Source organism: Dasypus novemcinctus, chromosome 8, assembly GCF_030445035.2.
Source record: "Dasypus novemcinctus isolate mDasNov1 chromosome 8, mDasNov1.1.hap2, whole genome shotgun sequence".
NCBI classification, from domain to species: Eukaryota; Metazoa; Chordata; class Mammalia; order Cingulata; family Dasypodidae; genus Dasypus; species Dasypus novemcinctus.
Window position 1 is genome coordinate 81556724 of NC_080680.1, and position 21736 is coordinate 81578459.

The 21736-nt window shown below is 38.6% G+C and overlaps 1 protein-coding gene across 3 annotated transcripts in view; it reads left to right on the plus strand.

Moving 5' to 3' along the window:
- The first annotated feature begins 583 nt into the window (after positions 1-583).
- MELK (maternal embryonic leucine zipper kinase) overlaps positions 584-21736 on the plus strand; it is a 143259-nt gene continuing 122106 nt past the window's right edge. For all 3 annotated transcript variants that reach the window (XM_004457268.5, XM_004457270.5, XM_004457269.5), the window contains exons 1-3: positions 584-689; positions 7574-7669; positions 9014-9099. In XM_004457268.5, the coding sequence (XP_004457325.1) occupies positions 7612-7669; positions 9014-9099 (144 nt within the window). In that variant the 5' untranslated portion in view covers positions 584-689; positions 7574-7611. The remainder of the gene's footprint in view (positions 690-7573; positions 7670-9013; positions 9100-21736) is intronic.

Below are 21736 nucleotides of genomic sequence, written 5' to 3' on the forward strand. Positions count from 1 at the left end.
ACCATAATATTTATTTCTTCAGAATGGAGCTACCACTACAATTATAATTGTTCCGGTCTATCAAAATTGCATAAATAACGATCAAACAGCAGATATGCATTAGAAAGGCTTATATTGGGATGATAGGTTGCGTTTATGGGGACTTATCTAATTGTCCCTTCATTTGGTCCCCTGGGAATTTTTATTCTGTGCAGCAACACCCCTTAGTAAGTTTCAGGGGGAGGGAAAAAGTATACCTATCTTTTGTTGGGTGGGAAAAGGGCTGGTTAATGGGCAGCGGTGGGCAAAAATGAGACCGTGATTAAGGGCGACCTCTGACAGATCAACTTTGAGAACATAAGACATTTAGGAGTGTGGCAAGTCAGGATGCCTGTGCCACCTGAACAATCTCCACGTGCCGCCGAGGTATGCGTTACCCAGTTTGTGAAGACAGCGGACTCGAGTCACCCCACAGCTGCCCACCAGCCCTTCCCACTCACCGCCCCCGCGAGGCCGCGCGCCCGGGCCTGGCTGGACTCGCCCCGCCCCTTCCGGCCCGGGAGGTTTGATTCCTTGGCGGGCGGAAGCGGCCAGAACCCGACGACCGAAAGACTTCCTAGAGAATCCTCGCTCCCACAGCTTCACTCCGGACTGCTGGCCGGCTCCTCTGTGCTGCCCACCTCCGCCCCGTGAGGTCCTCTGCCCCTCAGGTCAGTGTCTTCCGCCCACCCCCGGCAGCCGTCCGTGAGGGCCGGGGTCTGGGCTGTGCGCAGCCTCGGGCAGCACCGGCAGGGACTCAAGTTTGCTCCTGGCTCCACCGAGGCTAGCGCGTTTCGCCAGAGCCGCACCTTTCAGGCCCTCGGTTTTCTCCGCTGTGAGTGGGAATAATGATAGAACTTCCCTCGCAGGCTTTTTGATGATGTAGGGTACGCAGGCAAAGGGATTGCCACCAAGGAGGGTACGACAGATGTGAATCCCCCATTCTCTGTTTTCAGTGACCCTGTATCCGCTCAAGAAGTTCAAGGAAGGGCTTCGCATTATTTCTTTTCGTACAATTCATTTTACTGGGGCTGAGCAGAAAAAGGGAAATGTGTTATCCTCTTTTCAAAGTCCGAATCCTCCCATTATCTCCCAAAGTAAGGAGCTTTAGAGGTTAACACTAGTGCATCCAATAGGATAGCAGAAGGGGCAACTCACACCAAGGAATCTGTGGGAAGAGACCCCCAAAAGAGAGCATCCCAAAAAGACGAGCAGGCCTCCAGCACTTAGGATGAATTGTGCTTGAACTTTAGCTTTAGTGTTTCTCTTTGGTAGTGGAATAAGGGGAAGGCGGGGGATATTAGAGTTGCCTGGAGTTTTGCTTAGAGTCCAGTGTTCCTAACTTTTTTATTCGTACTTTATTTGCTCTTTCCCATGGGGTGTGCGAGAAATCAGCAGAAAATCACCAGTGGATCTGACCTTCCTGAGTATCTACTGTTTTCCGAGGAGAAGGGCATATCAGTTCATTAATGCCTTCAGAAATGAATGCCTCTGTTGGTGTCCCCCACTTGGAGCCTCTGCAAAGAGCAGGGCAGGATGTTAGTCAAATTTACTGCGAGGTCATTATGAGCCATTCTGTATTCTACCTCTCATTTGAAATGATCCTCAGCATCAATGTCTTATCAAACTCACTGGACAAGTAAACATATTACGCAGCAGGTGTAAATAGCATAGCCCAAATACTACGATGTTAGTAAAAAAATGTTCCCAATTTGTTTCTGTCCTCTAAAATTTAATGATAAACTTGCTCCAATTATCTAGTCAATTAATTCCTTGTTTCCTCAGAGATGTTCAAGACCCCAAATTTATATGCCCTGAATTCTTCTATTTAGTCACAGACTTACTCAGTACCCTATTGGGATCTAGTTTCCTTATCATTGACAGTGGAGAGGCTGCCTTTCACATTGACTGGTCAGCATCTACAAAGTTGGATTACATCAATCAAGTCTTTCATATGTTCTGTATTACCAAACTAGAGGATAAACCAGGCACTTAAGAATATTTAGAAGCAGCTCAACATCCACAAAATTTAAAAATTAAAAAAAAAAACCTGCTGAGAGTAGATCAATTTATAATCTATTTAAGCACCAGTTTTCTTATATAGTAGTAAAAATGTTCCCTGGATTTAATAGCTATAATCCAGGCCCACATTGGTTTTACTTACACAAATATATGGTATAGTTTGAGGGAAGGGGGTGTATAGAGAAAATGGAAGAAAGAAAATGAGAGGCTTCAGGGTTTTGGTCCTATCAGACCTCTGCTAGTTGACTAGAGGCCATGACCTGGAAGTTTAAATCTTATTTGGGAGAAATCTTACAAGAGGATGCTTATGACACTCTATGGCCTTTATTTGGGGAAGTGAATTCCAACATCAACTTGTTTCTGAGGGTGGTATTTGACATAACCCAGACTTTTGTATGGAATTTAAACGTGGGCAGTGGTAGCAATTATGACACTCATATTTCCTGAGAGCTGCTTCTTTGTCCATTTCATGATTTTTATACTTTGAAATGACTCTTTGTGTTTCTCTTTAGCCCCTGTGTTCTGAGTTTCCCATACTACACTTTGCTCTCTAATGAACCTGGTAGCCTACTCTTAGAGCAGGCCATTTTCCCAGCAGATGTGTAGCCTGATATTCCCCTATTTCTAAACTCTTCTTTTCTATTTTATCTCAATCATCAGGATCCCAAAGATTTCTTACCTTTATGTTGACCTCTGTGCTTTTAATGCTGCTATTATCTGTCTGGATATTTCCTAGTCCTGTGATTCCTGTCTTTTGAAGGGTGGGGTCCCAATTGATTGCCTCATTTGCCCCACTGACAAATGCCTTTTAGAAGATTTCTGAATTAGTACTGATGTTAAGGGTACTTACAATTCTGTGCCTTCAGATGCACAGTGAGAATAAATAGTCCTCTGTAGTGCCACCCTGCCTTGAGTAACTTTTACCATTCCAGTGGTAGCAAAAATACTTTATTATGTCAACAGTTTTCCCTTAACACCTGGACTTGACTTTGGTTCTAATGTTTGCCTACCCCATTCATGCTGGTTCAGGTAGAGTAAAAGTTTAACTCGTTTATATTGGTCCACTTCCATCTTTTCCTAGGAAATAGCTAATATTGTTTATTGGATAAACTGTCTTTTATCCATTATCTTTATCTTTCCTGCTATTTCTGCTTTGACACTGAGATGGAAACCTTTTTTAAAAAAAGCTGATTCCATTTTTTTCCCTGAGTTTTGGTATTTTCCTTCCAAAGCTTCTGTTCTAATTTTCTGTTCACTGACCAAGTTTTGAAGGCTTTTCACTTGCTGATAATAATTTACCTTTTTTTAGTATTAGTTTTTTTTAAACAAATCAATTTTATTGATACATATTAATAAAGCCTACCATTCATCCAAAGTGTACAATCATGGTATTTGGTATAATTACATAGTTGTGCATTCATCACTTCAATCATTATTAGAGCATTTTCATTATGTCCATAATAAAACTAAACAAAAAACAGACAAACGAAAATTCTTCACCTCTCAGTAATTTACCTTTATCTCCAAGTGATATTATTCATGGAATCAGTATTTGATATATATATAAATATCCTTTGAGATTCTTGGGCTTTTAATAATTTCATTCAGTTTTTTTTTCTCCACCTCAGTTCAGGAAGATAACCCATCCTCACTGAATTAGGAGCCTTTCTTATTATTATTTATCTTTTTCTTTATAAACTTGCCATATTCCTGAGGTTGAACTTACAATCTGGTCTTCTAAATTCATGAATGTTATTAAGGCCTCGTAACATGCTGGCTACTTAGTTCTGGATGAGAACAGGATAAAGAAGAATGGAGGGAAGCGGACTTGGCCCAATGGATAGGGTGTCTGCCTACCACATGGAAGGTCTGCGGTTCAAACCTCGGGCCTCCTTGACCCGTGTGGAGCTGGCTGATGCGTGCAAGGAGTGCCGTGCTATGCACGGATGTCCCCTGCGTAGGGGAGCCCCATGCGCAAGGAGTGCACCCCGTAAGGAGAGCTGCCCAGCGTGAAAAAAAGTGCAGCCTGCCCAAGAATGGCACCGCACACACGGAGAGCTGACACAACAAGATGATGCAACAAAAAGAAACACAGATTCCCAGTGCTGCTGATAAGGATAGAAGCAGTCACAGAAGAACACACAGCAAACCGACACAGAGAGCAGCCGACTTGGGGAGGGGGAGGAAGGGAAGAGAAAAAAAAAATCTTTAAAAAAAAAAAGAAGAATGGAGAACTTGAAGGTAGTGAACATGGTGCCTGCCACCCATCAAGACTTAATTGGGCTTATTAGAGCTCTGCCTTGTGGGGAAGTGTGACTATCTGGCTCTAGAAATGAGCACTAGCACCATGTCTCCACTATGGAGAGGAAGTGATCAAGAAATGTGAACTTTGCCCTTTCCAGGTAGAACTTTCCTTCTCAAACCCCAGTTGCCTATGCATGTACTTAATCTCTCAAAATGTCAGAGAGAATGGGGTTCTGGGATTCTGAACCCTGTGTTGCTATAATTAGCCCACTGCTAGATTACCAAGTGAGATTTGTGTACACAGGACAGGCCAGGCAAAGGGGGTCTTCATTACTAGCTGGGCCTTGGCCTTATACCTCTTTGTGAACGCTAGAGTCCTGGTGTATTACACTGGACTATGTGGGAGATCCTTTGTACCCATCTCAGACACCTCATCCCTGGGCCCCTCTGATTCCTGCTTGGCTTACTAAGGGATGCGGAGGAGCCTCTTCCCTGTGTTGAAATCCCAAGTTCTGTCCTTCAACACTAGCTTCCAGAAAGAAAAGCCACTTAGAGAAACCATTTCTGAATAGGTTCACAGAGCTTAACCTCCTCATCTACCTACCTGGAAAGATCCACTTTATATCACCTATACTCAAGTCCTAGGATTTGACCTATGTTTGAGCACTTTTAGAAAATTCTTTATTTAGAAATCTGTTTCCCAGAAACTCTTCCTAATTTTAGTTTTTCCTTCCTACTTGGCTTCTATGAAACCATATTCTTTGAACTCTTACTTAGCTTTATTTTTTTTTTTTAAGATTTATTTTTATTAATTCCCCTCTACCCCCATCCCCCTTGTCTGCTTTCTGTGTCCATTTGCTGTGTATTCTACTGTGTATGCTTGTATTCTCATTAGGCGGCTCCAGGAATCCATCCTGGGACCTTCCAGAGTGGGAGAGAGGCAATTACTCTCTTGCGCCACCTCTCCTCCCTGTTCTGCTGCATCTTCTTATTTTCTCTACTCTGTGTCTCTTGTTGCATCATCTAGCTGCACCAGCTCTCTGTGTTGGCTGGCACTCCTGCGCGGGACGGCTTTCTTATGCGAGACAGCATTTCCAGGCAGGGCAGCACTCCTGCGCAGGGTGACATTCCCGCGTGGGCCGCACTCCACATAGGCCAGCTTGCTGTGTGGGCCAGCTTGCCTTCACCAGGAGGCCCTGGGCATCAACCTCTGGACCTCCTATATGGTAGATGGGAGCCCAATTGGTTGAGCCATATCCGTTTCCCGAATTCTTTTCTAAGTGTTCTTTCCCTGTCTCTTCTTCCTCTTGCCACTCCTAGGTATAGATCTGGGTATGGATAAGACCTTAGCTATCTACCTTTTAAATATTTGTCTTTCAATTTTTTTTTTAACCAGTTGGTCTTGAATATATAGGTTTATTTCTTAAGTCTCAATTCTCTCTTTTACTTTGAAGTCTTTACATCAACCATAATGGATTTTGTGTATGGTCTGAGATAGAGAGCCAATGTTCTTTATCTTCCATATAGCTAATTGTCCCAGCTCCAAATCTGCATTTCCATATATTGGTATTTCTAAAAGCGGTTCTGATTCAGTGTATTTCACTCTTTTCTTTCTCTGGGATCTTTACACTCAAGCTTCCTCTTTCTGAAATGCTCTTCCTTTCATTCTTTGCTGGCTAACAACTCCTGTTAAGGTCTACTAACCAAAGACTACCAAGAGCACATCTTTAGTAGAAAACATTAGGAGTGCATATCTTGCTTTAGCAAGATAACATATGCCTGAGGATATTGGGGAATCTCAGTAAGAGAGAATTAGAGGATTTGGGTTTATGCTGGTGATTTTAAGAAGGGATTGGGGAGGTGGAGACCATTTGGAATGCATACTGTCAAGGAACCAGGGGTGCTTGAGCATTTGGGTATGTCAGAAGCAGGAGGTGGGAGCAATAAAGTGGGGGCTGAGGATTTCATTGATGAGAAAGCAGCAGTCATTCAAATAAAGAATCAATCATTAAAAAAAGCAACAACAAAAAACAAAACCCACAAAAACCTAACAGACTTTCATGGAAACTTTGTTTACATGGTCTTGTCCAAGTCCTATTGGAAATATTGTTCATGTTCAGAAAGGAAGAACATAGTTCGATGACCAGTCTGGCTAATTTTCTTACCTCTTCTTTGAATTAGATCTTGCCTTAAATATTGCCTTCTCACAGACCCACTGTAATCACCATTGCTTATTTCCCAATATTTATTTACAAATTATAATTACTTAATTGTCTATTTGCATTTTGTCTTCTCCATTACAAAGTCAGCTTCATCAGAGTAGGAACCACATTTCTTTGTGCCAAGCACAGTGGCACATTATAGGTCCTCAGGAACTATAGGTTTGAATAAATGCATGAACAAAAGCAAATTCAGGGTTAATAGGCTAAGACTGTTAGAGTTGTGCCAGACTGACCTCTCGGGAAACTCAGGGAGGCAAAACAAATACGATTTCCTGACTTTTTTACAACTAATTTTAATATATCATTTGAAACATACTTGACTATATGTAATGTAAGATGTGATGCATAATAATAAAATATATATTTCAAAATATATGTATCATACATGATAAAATTACGTGTCATTGGAGTCTTAATTTACTTTTCCCTGATGACTAATACTAATGAAGTTGAACATCTTTTCATGTTTTTTTTTTTTTGAGGTACCAGGGATTGAACCTAGGACCTTGTACATGGGAAGCAGGTGCTTAACCACTGAACTACATTCACTCCTCCCTTTTCATGTTTTTATTGGCCATTTTTGCTTTTCCTGAAATGTCCTTTTTTATATAATTTGCTTTATTTTCCTGCTGGGTAGTCTTTTACTTGATGTGTAGAAATTTTATTTATTCTGAATATGAATCCATTGTTATATGTATTGCAAATATTTTCTCACCTTAATGGTTTTCTTTTAAATGGTGTTTTGAATATGTAGAAGTTATTTTTAATCTTGTTTCATGTTTTTTTTTGTGTGTGTGTATGATTAGTACCTTCTATATCTGTTTTAAGAGATTCCCTTCTATCCTGAAATCAATCCTCTTCTATCCTAAAGTCATGATAATAATCTTTAAAATTTTTAAATAAAGTTTTATTTAATATATGGAATTGATTTTTATGTATGGTGTGAGGGATGAATCCATTTTTTAAAAAATTATAATTGTTCAGTAGCATTTATATACCTAAGACATTTGCAATTACCAAATGGAGGAGATAAACTTATTTGATCATGTACTATTACTTTCTTACAGATTCTTTTTGTAATTCTGAATAAACTTCCAAGAGGACTATGGAAGATTATGATGAACTTCTCAAATACTATGAATTGTATGAAACTATTGGGACAGGTAATGATTTTTTCCTTGGAGGTGGAAGATAGACCAACTATTTGAGAGTTCAGTGTATTTGGGCAGTTATAAGCTTTTTAATCTAACCTGGTTTTAATATTCTTCTACTGACTTTAGTTAGAAAAAGTGGAGCAAGAAAGGGGAGGGTAGTAGGAGAGGCCTTATAGGTCATTGCAAAGACTTTGACTTTTATTCTGAGTAAAGAAGGAAGTTATTTTGAGCCAAGGAGTCATCTGACCTTTTTTTTATTAGGGTCATCCTGGCTGCTTAGTTGTGAAAAGACTGGGTAGGGGAGACAAAAGCTAAAAGCCAGGAAATGTTAGGAGACTATAGCAGTAATTCAGGTGAGTGATGCTGGAGATCATGGTGACTTGGTCTGGGGTCATAGCCATGGAGGTAGTGAAAGGAGTGGGATTCTGGGTATAGTCACACATACCTGAATATATGTGTATACATGTTTAAAAATTTTACCTATCTAGGTATATAAGTATTATAAAATATTCAGAGTACTCTAATTTTGATGGAGTTACACACGTACACACACACAGACACACACAACACATACCCATACTCATCTATTCACTCCCCAGATCAAGATATAAATATTTCCAGATTGTTCCCTTGTGCCCCTTCCCAGTTAAAATTTGCCTCCTTCCCCCAAGATAACCACTGATATATTCTGAAGATAGAACTAACAGGATTTGTGGATGGTTTGGGTATGGGATGTGAGAGAAAGAGAAGGGCTAAGGGTGGCTGCAGGATTTTTGGCATGAGCAGCTGGGAAAATGGAATTGCTCTTGACTGAGCTGGGGAAGACTATGGAAGAGGCTACCAGGAGCTTCTGCTTGTAAGTGTGAAGCTGGGGATTTCTTTTCACTACCCAAGTGGAGACATTTATCCAGCTTTTGATCAAATTTGAAACAAAATTGCTTATCTTTGCAATTTTAAAACTGAGTGAAAGTTATATATCATTTGTCTTCTATCTCAGCAACTTTACATTGTGTTCTAGTGGTATCATAAAACATTTAATTGCAGTGTTAATTGGAAAGTAAATTCACTAAAGATTCACTAAAGAGTGAATCCCATTTCCTTTTTCTTTTACAAAATGAGAGATATATATAACATAGGGGTAAAAAAAAATCTTCAACTAGAAATTTGATGTGAAGAAGTTAGGGTCATGGCTAACATTTTCGAAGAACGGGCCACAAAATTCCAGGAAAATATGGATTGATAAAGCCTTTTAAAGGTGCTTGAGAAGATGTTTACACCTGAGTTCTTAGTTTGCTTTGATGGTGGTATTTAGTTTGTGTTTTCTTATATCATAATACATTTTCCTGTATTTAGGAGGCTTCGCAAAGGTCAAACTTGCCTGTCATATCCTCACTGGAGAAATGGTAGCTATAAAAATAATGGATAAAAATGCACTAGGGGTAAGTTTAAAATTATCTTTTTGCCAGAATATTCTATTTATATTTATAAATAAGTTTTATGAATTAAAACCGAAATGTGCTCAAATGTGCTAGTTGTTGCTTTTATTTATTTTTTTAAAAAATTTATTTATTTCTCCTTTCTCCTCCCCCCCTCCCCTCCCCTGCTGTTTTTGCTGTCTGTGTCCATTTCCCTTTTTTTGGTCTTTCCTTCTCATATTTTCTCCTCTAGGATTCACTGGCATTCGATCCTGGGGACCTCTGATGTGGAGAGAGGTTCCCCGTCAGCTGTGCCCCTCAGTTCCTGGTTTCTGCTATGCTTCATCTTGACTCTCCCCTTTGTCTATCTTTTTTGTTGTGTCATCACTAGTGTGATCACTGGCTCACTGCGTGGGCACTAGGCTCGCTGTGCAGGCACTTGGCTCACCACTCAGGCACTTGCATGGGCACCCCACTCATTGTGCGGATACTCAGCTCACCTCGCGGGCACTGGCTCTCCACGCAGGCATGCTTTCTTTTCTTCTCTTTCACCAGGAAGCCCCAGGATGGGCAGAAGCCCTATCACTTGAGCCACATCCGCTTCCCTAGTTATTGCTTTCAGAATAATATTTCTATAGCTTTTTGTTTTCAAATTGGCAGTGTTGCATACATCTAAAGCTTTAAAAGTAATCTTGGGAAAGGTGTTACTTTGTCTTTCACATTTTAATGTGGGGAAACGGAATATATTTGAAGTCTGTAGAATCCATTTTTTTGTACTTGTTTCATAGTCTTCTAGGTGTTTCTGGATATTAATATTTACTTTCTTTATCTTCTAATGATACCTTTACTGAATGTTGATTACTTTAATAGTGTAGGTAGATCTTATGTCCCAGAATCTTATGCAAAGCCATCTTAGAAATTATCTAATAAAATTCTTTTACTAATTCGTTTATCCCCCATAAATGATTTGTTTAACCTCTTCTTCCTCTGTGTATATGCCTCCAGGATTGAGCAGCTCATTACCTCCTAAAGCAGCTATTCAGTTTTTATGAACATAAAGCAATTTTTTGTACTGAGGTAAATCTGTCATTTTTGATGATCTTTTTGGGCTTTTTATACCCTTTCCAGTGTTTGAAGTCACCCTGACTCTTTGTTTTTCTGATTCTTTCTACCATCCCTCATATGGTTTGGTGTCTAGACTTTTCCTTATTCCATTCTCTTTCTGTTGAGGATTTATTAATCTGTTAGGATGTATCCGTGTCTGTTTCTTTTTTTGAAGATAAATTAAAAAAAATTTCCTCTGACCAAAAATCTTTGTGTTAAACTTTTTGTTTTCCTTTTGGATTGAGTTAGCGTTATTTTTTTCCTTTCATAATTGAGATTTTATTGGTTGTTTTGAAGATCAGCATGCAGACTTTATGAGCAATTTGTACAAGATTTTCATTGTACATCCTAAAGACCTAAAAAGCCATGTAATTGTTTTTCTAAAATTATTCCAGTGATTTTCCTGCTTAAAATTTGGAGGCAAGTTTTCCTTAAGAGGATATCAAGTACCAATATCTTCAAATGTTGATAAGCTGTTACGTCTTTAAGTCCCACTGATTCACAATTTAATACCATACACACTACATAATCCCATTTCCAATCTTTCATAGCACATAACAAAGTTATTAAAAAAACTAGACGACCATGACCAAGGATTACAGAATTCTGACAGAGAAAGCCAAGATCAGGGAGTGGTTTTAAGAAACAATTCTACTAAAAAAAATTGGAAATAGAAGTAATTTAAAATGTTCAACATATTGAATGTGTAACTGTGCCTCCAAATCACTGGTTAGTATGTGTTGTATTATAGAGTATAAAAACTGCCACCCTTACCCCATTCAGTATCGCACTGTTTTCTGGTTGTACCAAAAAATAACCAACAAATGATTTCCCCTCTTAAAAAAAAAGACATTTACACTAAAAAAATGGTGTGAAGTGGGATTCCAAGCTCCTTAAAAATGGTTCTTCTAGAGATACTAAAAAACTTGCATTTACAAAATAGCTGACAAAAATATTCCTCTGGATTGTACAAGAAGGGAAAAACAGGGACCACTGATAAGACGTAGTATACAATATTAACCAGATTTGGCTTCTTTTTCTCTTGCTTCATCAGAGGCTGGGCTCTCATTTTTAATTTCTCCGTTTTCTGCAGGTAAATCATTTTTAGTTTCTTGGCTAGCCACTTTAGCTTGTTTTCCCTTTCCTCCTCTTTTTTCTTTTGGTTGTACTTTTTTGTCTGAAGGTTTAAACTTTTCTGCTGACTTTTTTTGACAAATCAATTTTATTGATACATGTTAATAAAGCATGCAATTCATCCAAAGTGTACAATCAGTGGTATTTTATGTAATCACATAGTTGTGCAATCATCACTTTAATCATTATTAGAGCATTTTCATTATTTCAATAATAATAAACGAAGAACAAGAACATTTTTCACCTCTCAATCTCTCTGTTTCCCCCTGCCTAACATAACTGCTATTTCTGGCTATTCTTGCACATTTATTTATTTATTTATTAAGCAGTTTTATCGAGATGTATTTACATCTATGCGATTGTTTCCACTTTTGCTGAAGCAGATTTAGTGAACAGCCTTACCAACTTCCTCTCGGGCTCCTCCTTCCCAGCTGCTTTGACCGAGCTGACCTTCCTCTTGGGCATCTTGACTGTGCTGTGGGCTGCGGTACAGTGAGAGCCTTCGTGAAGCCACGTGCTGGCTGCTGCCGCTCCTCCCGCCACCAAGCCGCGGGAGCATTATAATTTTTAATAGTACACAGATGCTTAAAACAATATAAATGTTTATAATTATCTAACAAAAAATAATTTACTGAAAAAATATTTTTAAATTAGATACATTGGATTTTTTTTTTTCCCGTGTCTTATTGCTAAATGAGACAATCAATTCCTGGCAAGTAGATGTAGCTCAGTGGTTGAGAGTCTGCTTCCCATGTGTAAGGTCCTGGGTTTAATTCCCGGTACCTCCTAAAAAAAAAAAACAATTCTTTTTTATTTTTAAGGATGTAAGTGCTGATAAATATACATAAATACACCAAAGGGAATATAAGGAATATTTTTACAGCATTGTCATGCAATTCTTTGAACTTCTAAATTATATACCAAAAATCACATAGTAACCTATATCCAAAATTATTTTTACTAATCTATCAGTTGACAAATTCAAGCTCTTTAATTTTTCCAATGCTAAATTTTGTGTTTGTTAATCTATTATAAAGCATTAAAAACCAACTTTTCTTGAGTATTTAAACATTGGTTAAAAAATACATGAATTCCTTTAAGCAATTTAAACTTCATTTAAAACTTTAGTATGACTTAGGTACTTAAACATTTCAAATACTTAAATAACAGACAAAATGTATACTGTTATTACAAAATATATTACCACACTACTCAAAACTATTTTAAAGCATTAATATGACATTAATTCATTTTTTCATTATTTCTCAACTTCTTTTTGTGTGTCCTATTTTATATTTATTTAAATTACTTCCTACAATTTTAGTATTTTGATTACTTCCAGGGTTTTAGTCATCTTACCAAATCCTCCTTGCCTCCAATGGTCAAATCTGCAATTGATTCTTGGTCAATACATCTGATTGCATCTCATTATACCTCACATTGTTGACCTTTAGCATCAATGTAGTAGCTTCTTTGCCATTGTTGGAAAAATATTACATTATTAATGTTAATTATAATCTGTAAGTTACATTAGTTGTATTTTTCCCATGTATCACTGTATTTTTAACACCTTGTAGTAGAGGAACATTCTCGTATTTGTGCTATTAACCGGTCGTTACCCACCACTGAAATCACTATTATACAGTCTGTAGAGTATCCTAAAGATTTCTTTCACTTGACATTAACCTCCCTAGACCACAATCACATTTATGAATCAGCAGCTAGTTAATACTCACTATAATGTGTTACCATCAACTCTATCCATTCCCATACATTTATAATCCATTTTATTACACAGTCTACATATATTCAGGATCAGCTCCCCCTTCTCAACCCATATTCTGTTTCCTAGTAACCTATACTCTGTAGTTTAACTCCATGGGTTTACTCATCTTATTTAAGACTTTTGCCCATTTTTTAGTTGGGTTGCTTGTCTTTTAATTGTGTTTTTTTAAAATGTGTAATTATCTTTTTTTTTAAGATTTTATTTATTTTATTTATTTCTCTCCCCTTCCCCCTCCCACCCCAGTTGTCTGTTCCCTGTGTCCATTTGCTGCGTGTTCTTTTTGTCCGCTTCTGTTGTCAGTGGCACAGAAATCTGTTTCTTTTTGTTGCGTCATCTTGTTGCGTCAGCTCTCCATGTGTGCGGCGCCATTCCTGGGCAGGCTGCACTTTCTTTTGCGCTGGGCGGCTCTCCTTATGGGGCGCACTCCTTGTGCATGGGGCTCCCCTACGTGGGGGGCACCCCTGCGTGGCATGGCACTACTTGCGTGCATCAGCACTGCGCATGGGCCAGCTCCACACAGGTCAAGGAGGCCTGGGGTTTGAACCGTGGACCTCCCATGTGGTAGACGGACGCCCTATCCACTGGGCCAAGTCCGCTTCCCTCTTTTTGTTGTTGAGTTGTATGATCTTTTTATATAATGTGGAAATCAAACCTATTGGAAATGTGGTTTCCAAACATTTTCTCCCATTGAGTAGGCTATCTTTACCTTCTTAACAAAGTCTTTTGAAGCAAAAAAGTGCTTACTTTTGAGGAGGTCCCATTTATCTGTTTTTTCTTTTGTTGCTTGTGCTTTGGGTATAAGGTTTAAGAAACCACCACCTGCCACAAGATCTTGAAGATGTTTCCCTACATTTTTCTCCAGGAGTTTTATGGTTTTAGCTTTTATATTTAGGTCCTTGACCCATTTTGAATTAATTTTTGTATAAGGTGTGAGATAGGGGTCTTCTTTCTTTCTTTTACCTATGGATTTCCTGTTCTCCCAGCACCGTTTGTTGAATATACTGTTCTGCCCCAGCTTAGTAGGTTTGACATCCTTGTCAAAAAAAACTTGACCATAGATGTGAGGGTCTATTTCTGAACTCTTAAGACCAACTTTGGTCTTCTTTTCAAAATTATTTTGGTTACTTGGGTCCCCTTACTCTTTTTTTTTTTTTTGCCAGCTAGGAAGTCATTTATTGGAGGACAAGGGTTAGGTGAGGGCAGTGCTGGCAAAGCCCTCATGAGTGTAGGGCTTGCCACTTTTCCAAGGGGCCACGGTTGGGGATGTATTTCACCCCACAGCCATCTGGGATGAGGTGATTCTCAGCCACCATGTCTTCAAATTCATCAGCATTGAACTTGGTGAAGTGGGGCCCCTTACTCTTGTAAATAAATTTGATAATTGGGCTTTACCATTTCTGTGAAAAAGGCTGTTGGGATTGCATTGAATGTGTAAATCAGTTTGGGTAGAATTGACATCTTAATAATATATATTCCATCGACATGGAACCTCCTTCCATTCATTTAGGTCTTTGGTTTCTTTTAGTGATGCTTTGTAGTTTTTGTAATATAGGTCCTTTTATATCCTTGGTTAAGTTTATTCCTAAATATTTGATTCTTTTCTTTGCTATTGAAAATGAATTTTTCTGATTTCATTTTTAGATTATGCATTAGTGTATAGAAATTCTACTGATTTTTGTATTTTGTGTCCTGCCACTTTGCTGAAATCATCTATTAGTTCTAGTAGCTTTGTTGTGGAATTATCCAGATTTTCTAGATATTGGATCATATCAGTATTGAGAAGTGAAAATTTTGCTTCTCACCTACTTATATGGGTGCCTTTTATTTCTGTTACTTGCCTAATTTCTCTAGCTAGAGCTTCTAGCAAAGTATTGAGGAACAGTGGTATCAGTGGGCATCCTTGTCTTGTTCCCAATTTCAGGGGGAAAGCTTTCAGTGTTTCACTGTTGAATACAGTGTTAACTGTGGGTTTTTCATATATTTACTTTATCACCTTGAGAAAGTTTCCTTTTATTCCTTTTGGTGTTTTTAAAATTTTTTAATTGAAGTATTATCATTCATACATGAACACGCATAAACAGTTAAGTGTATAGTAAAGATTGTGAATTTACAAAATAGACATATATAACATCACACAGTGGTCTTATATGAAACATTTGTTACAAACTATACAAGAGTATTGTCAAAATATTACTACCAACTATAGTCCTTATCTTACATTTGGTGTATTTTTCCCCCACTCCACACTATTTTTAAAAAAATATATTTTTCTGACAGATGTTGTGAACTTGCAAAAACAATCATACAGATGTGTAGATTGCCCATACAACACCACACCGTGGTGGAACATTTGTTACAGATTATGAGATAATATCATCAGATATTACCAATCCTGGTCTATAGCATATATTTGGCACACTTTTTCCATACACCTCCATTATCAACACAGTACAGTTATGGCATTGATTCAAGAATATTATAATATTGCTACCACTGTCTGTAGGTTACACAAACAGTAATTTTTCCATGCTGCATATTCCCACCACCCTGTGACAGTACATCTGCTCTAGCTCACAATAGGACTCTCTTGCATTTAAAAAATTTTCAATTTATTCTATCCCCTCTCCACCCCCCCGTTGTCTGCTCTCTTATGTCCATTGGCTGTGTGTGTCCACTTGCATTCTTGTCAGGTGGCACGGGAATCTGTGTCTCTTTTTATTGTTGCGTCATCTTGCTATGTCAACTTTCCATTTGTGCGGTGCCATTCCTGTGTGGGTAGTACTTTTCGCGCGGGACGACTCTCCTTGTGCGTGGGGCTCCCCTATGTGGAGGACACTCCTGCGTGGCATGGCACTCCTTGTGCGCAGCAGCAATATGTGTGGGCCAGCTCAACACAAGGGCCAGGAGGCCCTGGGTTCGAACTGTAACCTATGTGGTAGGTGGACGCTCTATCATATGAGCCACGTCTGCTTCCCGACTCTCTTGCATTTAACCCCTAACCACTATCCTCATCCACCTCTGGGCTCACTGTGTTATTCAGTCCCTAGACCATTCCCTAGGAGCCCTTCTTCTATTGACACTTAACTTCCACAGACTACTGTTCTCAGCCACAATCCCATTTATAAACCAGTTGCTACCTACTACAATGTGTTACCATCAACTCTACCCATTTCCACACTTTTACAGTCAAGTTAATTAAAACTTCTATATCCATTAAGCACCAGTAGTTCTTCTCAACCCTCCTCTTAACCTCCTAATAACCTGTACTCTAGGTTTTAATTCCATGTGTTTATTCGTATTTAGTTCATATTAGTGACACCATGCAATATTTGTCCTTTCATATCTGGCTTAAATCGCTTCGTATAATAATGTCTTTAAGACTCACCATGTTGTCACATGTGTCCCAATTTCATTTCTTCTTACTGCAGCATAGTATTCCTTTGTATCTATATATACCATATTTTGTTTGTCCACTCGTTAGTGGATGGACACTTGGGTTGTTTCCATCTTTTGGCAATTGTGAATAATGCTGGTGTGAACATCGGTGTGCAGATGTCTGTTCGTGTCATAGTTTTTAGTTCTTCTGGATATATTCCTAGTAGAGGAATTGCTGGATCATATGTCAGTTCTATATTTAGCTTCCTGAGGAACTGCCAAACTGTCTTCCACAGAGGCTGCCCCAGTTTACACTCCCACCAACAGTGAAGGAGTGTTTCTATTTCTCTACATCCTCTCCAGCACTTACTGTTGTCTGTTTTTTAATAATGGCCATTCTGTGTGGAGTTAGATGATATCTCGTTGTTTTAATTTGCGTTTCCCTAATAGCTAGTGATATTGGTCATTTGTATTTCCTCTTTGGAGAAATGTCTATTTAAATCTTTTGCCCATTTTTTATTTGGATTTATTTTTTAAATAAATTTAATGATTGTGTTTTCAATTTTTTCTTTAATGCTGGTGGAATTTTTATCAGGATTACATTGAATCTGTATATTAATTTCAATAGAATTGACATCTTAATGATATTTAGTCTTCCATGAGCATGGAATGTTCTTTCAGTTATTTAGGGCTTTTTTGATTTGTTTTAACATTGAGTTGCAGTTTTCTGATGCTTTACATCATTGGTTAAATTTATTCCTGACTATTTGAGTTTTATCTGTCATTTTATTTTTACCACTCTTTTGACACTTTTAGTTACTTTCATTGATATAATCTTCATTTCTAAACTCTCTTCCAGGCCCGTCTTTCCTGTCTTTTCTTTTCAGGCTCTAGCACATCCTTTAGTATTTTCTAAAAATCTGGTCTCTTGCTTAGACATTCTCTCAGTTTCTGTTTATCTGTGAATATTCTAATTTCACCCTCATTTTTGAAAGACAGTCTTGCTGGATATAAGATTCTTGGCTGGAAGTTTTTCTCTTATGTATCTTAAATATATCAGACCACTCTTTTCTTACCTTCATGATTTCTGGTGAGAAATCAGCACTTAATCTTATTGGATATCCCTAATATCTTATGCATTGCTTTTCTCTTGCTCCTCTCAGAATTCTGTTTGTGTTTGGCATTTGGCATTCTGATGAGTATGTGTCTTGGAGTTTGTCTATTTGAATTTTTCAAGGGAGTATGTTGTGCTCTATAGATATCTGTGGATATCCATGTCCTTCAATAGAATTGGGAAATTTTCCACCATTATTTCTTCAGATATTCTTTCTGCCTCTTTTCCCTTCTCTTCTCCTTCTGGGATACCCATGACATGTATGTTTGCATGCCTTTTGGTGTCATTTAGTTCCCCAAGACCTTGTTCAACTTTTTCCGTTCTTTTCTTCATCTGTTCTTTTGTATGTTCACTTTCAGAGGCCATTTCTTCAAGCTCACCAATACTTTCTTCTGCCTTCTCAAATCTGCTATTATATGATTCCAATGTTTTTTAAATTTCATTGATTGCACCTTTCGTTCCCATAAGATCTACTATTTTTCTATGTATGCTTTCAAATTCTTCTTTGTGTTCATCTGTTGTCTTAATATCCTTAATCTCTTTACCCATCTCATTGAATTTATAAAGGAGATTTGTTTGAACATCTATGATTAGTTGTCTCAACTCCTTTATGTCATCTGGAGGCTTATCTTGTTCCTTTAACTGGGCCGTAGCTTCCTGTTTTTTGGTGTGAATTGTAATTTTTTGTTGGTGTCTTCACATCTGGCTTACTAGAGTATTTTTTCTGGGTCCAGTTTTTCTCTTTAGTTTAGGGCTTCCTATCCTTTCTCCCTTGCTGGTTGTGCAGTAGGAGCCAGCAGTAGTTGGTGCTGTAACCTCTGGAGGCTCAAGCTGCCCTTATTGTGTCATGGACCAGTAAAGCTTCTTCTGACTTTCTCCTTTTTCAGGGGTAGGGACAGAATCACAACTGTGTGGAATAATGAAAGTACAGGCCTTGATTGTAGTTGCCCAGAGAGACTGGTGAAGCTTCACATCCCTTTCTCCCCTGCCTGGGGTAGGTAGGGATGGAGCTGCAGGTGTGGGCAGCAATCTATGCAGTGCAGGTCTAAGATGACTACAGTTGCCCTGGTAGACTTCTGATTTTCAGTCGATGCCAGCCAAAGTTATCTGCAGTTACCTCTGTAGGCTGGTGCAGGGCTCCTCAGCTTCTTCCCTGCCAGAGATGGGGCTGCAGGCTGATCTGCGTGAAAGAAACTTGTTCCTGCTGACACTGAGAGTTTCAGTCAGCTAGGCTTCCCCTGAGGCTGGGGCTTCAGTCAAAACAGTGACTACTGGCCTCTTTTTGACTTGGGCTGGTTCACACTCCAGGGTTATATCTTAACCAGCCAAGTCTATGAATCAGTAGCCAAAATCGGCAGCCAACTGTCTCCTCCTCCCCTGTTTCTGGGAAATAGAGCTTCCAATTCCAGCCACAGAATAGCTCCTGGGTTGGCTCGTGCCACCAGAGTAGGATAATCACCGGCCTCCACAGCTTGGCTGGTAATTTCACAGAGAGGGTGGTGCAGGTCCCCACAGCTTCTTTCCTGCTGGAGGTGGCCCTGGGACCTAGGCTAGAGCTGCAATCTGATCTGGATGGAAAGAAACCAGTCCCCACCAGTGCTGTGATTTTCAGTCCACCCCACTTCCCCTCGTGCCAGGTGCAGAGTTAAGATGGTGGCTCCCAGCCTCTTTCTGATTTGGCCAGGCTCAAACTTTAGCTATTCTCAGGATTATACTTTAGCCCGCTGAATTTACTCATCAGTAGCTGAAATTGGTGCCCAACTGTCTCTTCCTCCCTGTTTTTGGGGAGTGGAGATTTCAATTCCACCCATGGAACAGTTCCCAAGTTGGCTCGTGCCTCTAGTGGAAGCATGGGCCCCGGCCTCTTGGGTGGAGCGCTGTACTTACGAGTCTTCTCTGTAGATGGGTAGTCTCCTTCCACTCCTTCAAGCATGTTCAAGATGCTCTTCTGGTCTTCTGGAGCCTCCAGATAGGTGCTACAGCTAGCTCCAGGTAGCTCTGGGTATTTGCTAAGTGCCCTGTAGCAGGAGCTGACTCTAGGAGCTCCTTATTCCACCATCATCTTGCTGGTTCTCCTGTCTCTCTTTTTTTTCTTAGTCAGTCTAGCTAAGGGTTTGTCAATTTTGTTCATCTTCTTGGACCAACTTTTGGTTTTGTTAATTCTCTCTGTTTTTTTTTTGTTCTAAATTTCATTTAATTCTGCTCTGATCTTTGTTATTTCATTCCTTCTACTTGCTTTGGGATTAGCTTGCTCTTCTTTTTCTAGTTCCTCCAGCTGTGTAGTTAGTTCATTGATTATAGTTCTTTCTTCTTTTTTAATGTAAGCATTGAGGGCTATAAATTTTCCTCTCAACACTGCCTTCACGGCATCCCATAGGTTCTGATATATTGTATTCTCATTGTCATTTGTCTCAAGATATTTATTGATTTCTCTTGAAATTTCTTCTTTGACCCACTGATTATGTAAAAGTGTGTTGTTTAATCTCCATATATATGTGAATTTTCCCTTATTTTACTACTTGTTGATTTCCAACTTTATTCCATTATGATCAGAGAAGTGCTTTGTATAATTTCGATTTTGTTGAATTTATTGAGATCTGCTTTGTGACCTAACATATGGTCTATCCTGGAGAAAGATCCATGAGCACTTGAAAAGAATGAATATCCTGCTGTTTGGGGGTGCCATGTTCTATATATGTCTATTAGGTTTAGTTCATTTATCATATTATTCAAGCTCTTTGTTTCTTTATTGATCTTCTGCCCAGATGTTCTGTCCAATGCTGAGAGTGGTGTATTGAAGTCTCCAAATATTATTGTAGAGATATCTATTTCTTCCTTCAGTTTTGCCAGTGTTTGCTTCATGTATCTTGGGGCATCCTTGTTAGGTGCATATATTTTTATGATTATTATTTCTTTATGATGAATCATCCCTTTTATTAATATGTAATGTCTTTCCTTGTCTCTAATGTTTTACTTTTAAAGTCTGTATCATCTGATATAAGTATAGCTACCCTAGCTTTTTTTTGGTTACTGCATGCATGGAATATCTTTTTCCAACCTTTCACTTTCAATTTATTGGTATCCTTGGGTCTAAGATGAATCTCTTGCAGACAACATATAGATGGCTTATATTTTCTTATCCATTCTGCCAGTCTGTCTTTTGATTGGGGAGTTTAATCCATTAACATTCAATGTTATTACTATAAAGGCTGTTCTTATTTCATCTGTTTTGATCTTTGCATTTTATCTGTCACTTTATTTTTGATGCCTTTAATTACTGATACATTTGTTGTTTCTGGACTCTCTTCCAGGCCTCTCTCTCCAGTCTTTTCTTTTCAGGCTGTAATACTCCCTTTAGTATTTCCTGCAAAGTTGGTCTTTTTGTTATAAAGTTTTTATCCTGAATAATCAGTATGACTTGAGAGACTTTGAATAAACTCTCTCAGTTTCTGTTAATGTGTGAATATTCTAATTCACCCTCATTTTTAAGAGATAATCTTGCTGGGTATAAAATTCTTGGCTGGCAGTTTTTCTTTTGCAGTATCTTAAATATATGATACCACTGCCTTTTTGCCTCCATGGTTTCTGATGAGAAATTGGCACTTAATCTTATTGCATATCCCTTATATGTTATGCATTCCTTTTCTCTTGCTGCTCTCAGAATTATCTCTTTGTCCTTGGCATTTGAGGTTCTGATGAGTATGTGTCTCAGAGTTGATCTATTTGGATTTATTTGGATGGGAGTACGTTGTACTTCTTAGACACGGATATCTATGTCCTTCATAGAGTTGGGAAATTTTCCACCATTATTTCTTCAAATATTCCTTCTACCCCTTTTCCCTTCTCTTCTCCTTCTGGGATACCCATGACATGTATGTTTGCATGTCTCTTGCTGTCATTTAGTTCCCTGAGACCCTGTTCAATTTTTTCCATTCTTCATCTGTTCTTCTGTGTGTTTGCTTTTGGAGGCCATTTCTTCGAGCTTGCTTATTCTTTCTTCTGCTTCCTCAAATCTGCTGTTTTATGCCTCCAGTGTATTTTAAATTTCATTTATTGCCCCTTTCATTCCCATGACGTCTGCTATTTTTCTGTGTATGCTTTCAAATTCTTTTTTGTTCTTATCTAATGTCTTTTAAATATCCTTAATT